The 8,371-nt window shown below is 40.0% G+C and overlaps 2 protein-coding genes across 3 annotated transcripts; both read left to right on the top strand.

Moving 5' to 3' along the window:
• Positions 1–214: 214 nt before the first annotated feature.
• On the top strand, positions 215–753 carry LOC127768863 (uncharacterized). Its single transcript, XM_052294517.1, has one exon. It carries the CDS (start codon positions 294–296, stop codon positions 564–566), a length of 273 nt encoding a protein of 90 aa, XP_052150477.1. The 5' UTR covers positions 215–293; the 3' UTR covers positions 567–753.
• A 2,155-nt stretch (positions 754–2,908) lies between these two features.
• On the top strand, positions 2,909–7,640 carry LOC127765931 (WD40 repeat-containing protein HOS15-like). Of its 2 annotated transcripts, none has more exons than XR_008016176.1 (3): positions 2,909–3,226; positions 6,598–6,734; positions 6,822–7,639. XR_008016176.1 is itself a non-coding variant. In XM_052290907.1 (3 exons), exons 1-3 carry the CDS (start codon positions 4,868–4,870, stop codon positions 7,035–7,037), a joined length of 429 nt encoding a protein of 142 aa, XP_052146867.1. In that variant the 5' UTR covers positions 2,909–4,867; the 3' UTR covers positions 7,038–7,640. The 2 variants fall into 2 exon arrangements, 1 of the variants encoding a protein (XP_052146867.1); XM_052290907.1 differs by having other exon boundaries at positions 2,909–4,943; positions 6,822–7,640.
• The last annotated feature ends 731 nt before the right edge of the window (positions 7,641–8,371 follow it).

Genomic DNA, 8,371 nt, shown 5'->3' with positions numbered 1-8,371 from the left:
AACGTGCCTGCACATGCGGTCCGGTCGGCCAACACAAACTTAGCCAATTGCGCCGTGCTTTGACTACGCCCCGGAACGGAACGCATGCGTGCACCGACACGACAAGGCCACACGCCCACACGAAGAATCGGCGTCAAATTGTTGGTGCTCACGGCTAGATCGATCGAACGCCTATATATATATATATAGTCACAAGCTCGATCACACACGGTGTCACAGTCACAGGTGCATTGACGGATCGAGTAGCTAGTCTACACGAACCACGCAACACGAGCAAGATCGATTCATACACCATGGCGGCGGCGAGCCAGCTTCTGGCCACGGCGACCTGCCTCCTGGCCCTGCTCCTCGCCGCCGGATGGATGGTCGCCGCCGCCGACGCGCGCCGCCTGCTCGACGACGTGGAGTACACGGGCACGGCTATGCCGCCGGCGCCGGCGATGGCGCCGGTGGCTGAACCGGGCATGGACGTTCACGGCGGTCGGATGATGCTCGCCGAGGGCCGCGGCCTGCTCGCCGGTGGGCTTCGCCTCGCGGGGAGGCTGCTTCTAGGCCTCGGACTCTAAGAAGGGGAAATGGCCAACTGAATTTTGCCCCCCTTTTCTTTCTTTCGTTGCATGGATGCTACTACATTGGATTCTATCAATACCATCTCCTGGCTCTTTGTCATCTTTTTGCATTGGAATCTTTCGGAAATTGATCACCTTTACGTGTGTGTATGTTCAGATGTGTACTACTACTGTAATTCTTTTTGCCGACTGGTATACATATTCGTTTCTTTCTTTCTTGATTTGCAGATTGCTACTGGAAACCGCTCCCTAGCTAGCGTTTTGTCGATTAGCACCTACCGATGAAAACTGATAAAATCTGGACATATTATACTTTTAAGTTAAATTTTTGTTTGATTTTCTGTTAACTTATTCCGTTTACATGGAGATTTCTCAATTCATACCCGGCTTGGTAAGTCTGGTGACCGCGATAGTAGAGCGGTTACCATCACATCTGTGCAGAGTTCCTGGTGACCAGCTTTCCTGTTCAATGTTACCATGTTAACATGGGATTAAAACTTTTAGGGCCCCTTTGATTTGTTGAAAAAATATAGGAATTTTGGAGGATTTCAATCCTATAGAAAAAAAATCCTATGAAAGCCTTTGAAACAAAGGATTGAATCTTATCCAATCCTTTAAAATTCGTATGAAATAGATAATCCTATGCACATTTTTAGAGAAAAGTTAGCAAGAGGTCTAACCTCTTGGAACATTTCCTCTGAGTCTATCTCTTTCATCTGATTCCTGCGTTTTTCCTGTGGTCCAATCAAACGGCCATTCCTATGTTTTTCCTGTGTTTTACAATCCTCTGTTTTACAATTGTATTCTTGTCAGAATCCTATGTTTTTCCTATTCCTCTATTTTTTCATTCCTACGATTCAAAGAGGCCCTTAAGTTCCTATCACATCGGATGTTTGGACACTAATTATAAATATTAAACGTAGACTATTAATAAAACCCATCCAAAATCTTGGACTAATTCGCGATACGAATCGATTGAGCCTAATTAATCCATGATTAGCCTATGTGATGCTACAGTAAACATTATCTAATTATGAATTAATTAGGCTTAAAAATTTTGTCTCACAAATTAGCTTTCATTTATGTAATTAGTTTTGTAAGTAGTCTATATTTAATACTCTAAATTAGTGTCTAAATATAAAGACTAAAGTTAAGTTCCTGCATCCAAACATCACAAGGTAAAAGCTGTAGATTTCTGTGATTTTGCCGCGATGCAACATCCTCTGAGGACTGAGGCTCTGATTTTAAATCCAAGATCAATTTGAACAATTTACGGTACCGTACGGCCTGAGGATTGTTCTCCTTCCGTGTACATGCAGAGTTCTGGGTTTCTTGCTTCCCATCATCCTGCCTGCAACCACTGCTTATCTGCGTCTAGTGTGTAACTCAATCGTCCCTGTATCCTGATGGTCTAATCTCTGGACTTCCCTCTCCCCTCTCTCGTAATCATTTTTCTTTTCGCAATTAAATGAAAGGTGTACATGTCCATAAGTACGTTACTTAATACATGCTTAAGGAGACATAAATCAGTACTCCCTATGTTTTATACTACCTCCGTTCTAAAATATAACAACTTTTCACTATGAATCTGGACACACAATTGTCTAGATTTATAGCTAAAAATGCTTATATTTTAGAACGGATGGAGTATTATAAGTTGTTTTAACATTTTTCTTAATCAAACTTTTTTAAGTTTGACTAAATTTATAGAAAAAAATTAGCAACATCGATCTATCAGACCAAATTAGTTTAATTAAATATAACATTGAATATATTTTCATAATATGTTTGTTTTGTATTGAAAATATTTATATATTTTTCTATAAACTTGATCAGACTTTGGGAAAAAAAGTCAAATCAACTTATAATATCAAACGGAAGGAGTAACAAATTACTGACTTCATTATACTTTTATTAAAAGTGCATGTGTATGTGTAATATTTATAAGCACTAGGATTTGAATACTCGTAAATGGAATCACAACCCCGGTGCTTGCATTCTCATCAACATATTGTGTTGTGCCAAAAACAAGTTCATGCAATTTAATCAAAAGTTTTCACCATTAATTGCTCAAAAGATCAAATTAAAATCTACAATAGATACGCATGCAGGTTTTACTTTGTAATATACCGGGTTTGACATTTTAGCTTATTTCTTTAAGGTATCTAGGTGGTTATACGGACAAACAATCATTTTATTTTCAATAATGAAAGAAGTGTACAGTAGTATTTTCCCTGGGATTTGGGCCTTTGGCCCAACCAAAATAAGCCCACATAGAACAGCCCAGTGCATATTTGTTCGCCTCGCAAGAAGCAAACCCGCCTCCTCCTCGTCTTCTCCGAACGAAGCCTTCCCCTTTTTCTTCCTCGTCTTCCACCAAGAACCCCAAGGATTTGGAGTTCGAGGTCTCTCTCCCCGGCAAAGCGAGAGAGCAAGATAGAGAGGCCAGAGCCCGACCTCATCGCCTGCTGCCTGACTGCCGTCTGCCGGACTCCAAGAAAGCGGGGGTTGGCTTCTTGCGCGCGCGGGAGGGACAGGGTGTAGCTGTAGCGTCGTCCGGCAAAGGCGGGGGGAGGGCCCCGGCCGCGGCCGCTCAAGTCCGGCGACATCCGTGGCCGCCGCCGACGCGGTTCTCTACCTCCTGGGGAGAGAGCCAGGTTTGGCTCCATTGCCCTCCTCCCGAACCCCGACTGCCCCCCCGCGCGTTAGCATTTCTCCGTTTCTTGGTTTTTGCGATTGGGGCGCTCCCTCCTGTTCTTGAAATTGGGGTTCACCAATTGGCTCGCGACGCGTCTGGGTTATCTTCTTGGCGTTGTTTGTACGGCTCAGGATGAATTGGAATCGAATAATGCGTTGTGTGTTGCAGCATTGTGGGTTTCGGCCGTTTGGGGTTCTTTCTTTGGTCGATCCGACCTGACGCGTGGGGCAGCAGCAAATAGCTTGTCAGTTCTTGATTAGTTTCAGTAAATATAAAGATGGGTGATATTCTTGCTTTGTTGCGTTGGATTGAGTTTTGTAGTATGAACAGAAGAACATGCTTGCCTTTGTGCTGTTTTGATAGGATTGTGGCATTTCACTTTTGTTTGTTCTTTCTTTGGGTCCAATTCATCATATCACTAGTATGTTTTGGATTCGCCAAGTAGACATATTCATGTGAATTCTTAATTAAGACAAAGAAGAAGAAATTTTCCCTGATTAACATTTGGTTTATCCTGCTTCGTATGAATAAATTTTCCTACTTGGTTGGTCGTATGGTAGATTGTTCCTTCATTCCATTGTTCTTTCTGGATTCAATTTGTTGGTTTGTTTGCTTGATAAGAATTTTAACACGTGTGAGGAGAGACGGGCATTTATTTCCCTGCTTATTGTGAACAAAAGTTGTCATTGATCGGGCCATTGCATATTTGTACTATCTCTTTCTTGTTTCACTGAATAGTTCGGCCCATATGAATTCTCGCTAACTCTGAAACATGAGACAGAAGTATTACTTGTCTACCTTATGATTACTCAGTCTGAAAAAAGTATAGCAGAATCTGTAGAAATCAGGTTCCATTCTTGCATAATTCATCTTGTTGTTAGGATTAACTTGCAGCAGCACATATTGCCATCGTTCTTAAGACAGTGATAAAAAGGACACAGAAAGTAAAAAAAAAAAAAAAGGTATGGATAAAACACACACATACAATGGCGATGATGATGTCAGCAGAGTCGCGAAGAAGGCAATTTCAGAACGAGGCTATGCTCCCATAAAACATCATGCACTTGAATCAACAAAATTCAGATAACAGACAACGGTCAGAACTTAGAAATAGTGACAAATAAGTCTTTTTTTTTATGAACTGTTGACTTGCTCGGTATAGAACAAAATAGGCCATATAATAGAACAAAGTTATTGAAAAAGACAAAATTTGCCTTTGTATTGGCTACGATCGATCTGTTGCCGAAATGTTTGCAAAATTCTGTCTTGTTTTCTGACGCAAAAATTCTGACTTAGTCAATTCTTGGCCAAATCACGTCAACCATTTTCATCACAAAAGGATGGAATCATAAGGTTTGGTGAAATTTTGCAAAGAGAACTTTGCTGGTTTGGATGAAGACAATGTCACACAAATTGCTGGTGTTAGCCATTAGCAAGCATTCTTTCAAGGAGTGCAAGTATCTTATTTGTCGCTAAACTTTTTGGTTAGATAATCGTTCACATTTGCCTCATAGCTCCCAATTATTTGTTAGTAGGTTATACAAGTCTTGTCTCTTTGCTAGCTTCCAAGAAAGCATTGGCTTTGTTCGCGTGGGCTCCAATGGCAGGGTTGAATCCTGAGGATCTCACGGCAAATGACCTCAATGCTGCTGTCTATCGCTACCTCCTTGAGTCAGGTTTGACCTCCTGAGTTTAGTTATCTCATCTCTTGATTGCATGAGAATGAGATTTCTCATTTCCTAGTCCCTTTTTGGGTCAGTTATGGCCATTGTCTTCATTGGCGATTGACCAAATGATCAGCTGCACAAAGTTGTTGGTTTTGAAATGGCAGGGCTTAGAACATATGAAGAATAGTCAGCAAATAGACTGCCCATGTTATGTAGGTTGCTTCCTATTTGTTTCTTGAGTTGATCCATTTCAATATTAGGGCTTGCCAAATAGATGGGAGCATACAGATTGGTAATCGACATATGAAGAAAAAAATTGGTGTATAGTTGATTGGTTTGAGGTAAAGTCTGCAGATTATTGATTGACGTACCAAGAAAATTGGTCTGCCTTGTGCATACTTGATTGGATTCTGCATTAATCATTCTTGCTCTTTTCCCATATTCATCTTATTCATAGGGAGTTCTCTATATATCGGCCTGTTAGTTCTTTATAACTGCAAAGTAGAAAGCAAAGCAATTGTTCCATGTCTATCATTTGTTATTAGTTTGAATAAAGCAATTAAAAAGTTTTGCTTAATCTGCAGAAAGAGGTATAATGGGTGGATTTTTCTCATATTTATCTCCATTATTGGTTATGTCATTCTATTAAATCTGATTTTCTTGTTTGTTTTTTGGTCAAAATGTGGTGTCCTTGAGGGTTCATCAAATAGTTCACCAATGTGGATTTTTATTATGTCTGAACCATAAAACAGAAGCCATGCTTTTCTAATATTGGACTGATCATGCTCACTTTAAATCCAAAAGGATTTCATGGTTTGTCCAAAAGGACTGGTTTGTTGGTTCCAACAGCTCACTTCCCATTTCTTTCAAAATTCACCATCTTCTTATGGTGTAGTAAATAGTAAGGTATATTACCAAATCTGTAGGACAGGTTCATAACTCTTAAAAGCTTAACATTGATGCGGGGTTTGGCATGGGATATTCTATTCCCCTGTTTATTTAATTTTCCATTGTTCTGTTCTTTTCTTTGTCCATTATTAGGATGTTATTAGCTATCTCCAAATAAAATGGGCACGTGCATTCCTGTTAAATCATAACCTAGAAGATAAAAAGTGTCTTGCTTTAGGTTGGTTTGCCTGGTGGAAGAAGAATTGGATAATTAGGTTTCACCTAGCATTATATTTCTTTGTGCTTCATGTGTTATTCGGAGTTATTGGGTGATTCATGACTTCATTAGATTTTCAGGGTTGACTCCAAATAGTTAGTTCAGCATGAGTCATGAAGGTAACACCAATGATGCAGCATATTTGAGGCTAGTATTGTAACATTGTGGCGACTGTTGACAGTTGTTTTTGCCTTTGCTAAGTTACATTTTTAAAGTAATACAATGTTCAATTGGGTCTTGAAAACTTGTGTGGTTGATCAAAGCCAGTAAATAGAATTGTAAAGTGTAGCAATTGCTTTGTCAGTATGATCAAAACATTTGCAGAATTTGTCCATTGGCATAAATTTCGATAGAGTCTTCTCTTTAGTTCATTAAATCATGGTACTGTTTTTTGCTGTTTCTCAGCATTTTATTTGTGTTTTCAACATACAATGGTTAGAAAAATCCTATCCTCGAATAAAATGGCATTCCTTTTTAATGTTCTGCCTGAAATTGTAGGATTTGTTCATACAGCATTCAACTTCTACCATGAGTCACACCTTGATATACATGACATCGAGATAAAGAAGATCCCGCAGGGTACCCTAATCAGAGTAGTGCTCAAAGGCCTCGAACACATCGAGTTTCAAGCCAATGTAAGCTTGTGCAAGTAATTTTTATGTGAACTCCAATGTTATATGTTGGGAATGCTGTTATATATTTGCTCCTGCTTGGTTTTGTAGGCTGATGTTGCCGATGATGAAAACTTCCACCATTTCATTGCTCTAGACCTACTCACCAAAGATGTAGGTGAGCTGAAAATGCAAATTACTGGCCGTGCAAACCCTGATTTTGTTGAGACTGCCAAAGAGAAAAAGAATGACGCTGTCAAGACTGTCGAACCGCATGGGAGCGATTATGCTGAGGACGCCATACCGCGTCGGAAGCAGCCAAAGTGAAAAGCGAAGGATTACTCTGTCCAGCTCACCGAAGTGTCAAGTTCCGATTCTGATGAGATCAGCAGAGCGCATAAGAAGCAGCTACTACAGAAGGCAAAGGCCACCGAAGTGCCAAATACCACCGCAGTGCATAGGGAGCAGCCTGTGCAGAGAGGGAGGGGGCAGAGGCGACGGCGAGGGCGAGGAGGAGGAAGAGGAAAAGGGAGAATCAGAGAATGTAAGTTTGTCCATGGGTAAGGAAATGCAAATATCATGATGAGGAGTGCAGCTCAATTTAGAGGTTGAGTATGTGAAAGTAGATTTTACAGGATTTGCTAGAGCAAGTGAGTAACCTCAATTGATGGCTATGGGATTAACATTTTTTGCTCTGCTTGAATTTTGATCGATTTTATCTGATGTGGGTTATAGAGTGTATCTGATGTGCTTGAGAAGAATAGTTACTGCTTTTCCATGGTATACTTGGCAACTCATGTGAAAGGGATTTTGACATGAACCACTGTGATATTATTAAACATTCTGCATCTGTTAAATTTGAATGTATGTTTATGATAGCTTTGCAATTTCCCAGCTCCAACTATGCTTTATGCTGACATGCTCACCTTTTCTTTTATGAATCCATGCGGTACTTATGCTTGTGTGATAGAATTGGCTTTTAGCTGTCATTGATTATTCATTCTTTGCCTTTTTCGCTTGAAAGAAACATATCTATTTTGACATGGGATATCAGAATCCTTTTTTTTTAAAAAAAAAAAGAAACGTTGGTTAGTTCATTTTTTAACTAACCACCATCATAAAAAAAATAAGAAACAGAGGGAATAGCATTTTTGGCGCAATCTGTGAGTATTGTCTTTTCCAAAACAATACCCAGAGATTCATCTGTGAAATATGTTTTGTCAAGAATTTCACTGGAGTTGCTTTTAGCATTCACGATTAACCTTCATCTTTCCTTGGGTCGACATAGATTCTCGCCTCCCAAATCTAACATTCCCCAACTGTTCTTGCTGAAGCTTGAACGATCATATGAGACGTGATCTGGAGGAATACAGCCTACTACAGTAGCTAATTTGATAAGAGAAAAAAGTGACTGGTTTGTCAAAAGAAACCTGAAAGTTAAAAAAAGAAAAAAAGACAGAAGCTACAAAGGTGCCTAACACTACCAGCAAATGAATTTTCCATGATGATTCGTTTTGTAAAGCCAAAATGCTCTCTTTCGGTCTGTGATCACCTCGATCCTGAATAAACCAAAACTACGCCATGCATTGAATCATGCTCAAGAGCCTTGTCACTCGTCAGATTTCGTCGAAGTAATGTCACCTTTCAGATATAAACTTTAC

This window comes from Oryza glaberrima, chromosome 3 (genome assembly GCF_000147395.1).
Source record: "Oryza glaberrima chromosome 3, OglaRS2, whole genome shotgun sequence".
Classification (NCBI taxonomy): Eukaryota; Viridiplantae; Streptophyta; class Magnoliopsida; order Poales; family Poaceae; genus Oryza; species Oryza glaberrima.
The sequence above is the reverse complement of the archived record's forward strand: the minus strand, read 5'-3'. Positions and strand labels throughout refer to the sequence as shown.

Excerpts from the sequence above, each read along its gene's own strand:
- LOC127765931 (XM_052290907.1), top strand. The coding sequence starts at position 4,868 with ATGGCAGGGTTGAATCCTGAGGATCTCACGGCAAATGACCTCAATGCT. Across the intron at positions 4,944-6,597 it reads TCGCTACCTCCTTGAGTCAG|GATTTGTTCATACAGCATTC; the intron begins GTTTGACCTCCT and ends CTGAAATTGTAG. Across the intron at positions 6,735-6,821 it reads ACATCGAGTTTCAAGCCAAT|GCTGATGTTGCCGATGATGA; the intron begins GTAAGCTTGTGC and ends TTGGTTTTGTAG.
- LOC127768863 (XM_052294517.1), top strand. The coding sequence starts at position 294 with ATGGCGGCGGCGAGCCAGCTTCTGGCCACGGCGACCTGCCTCCTGGCC.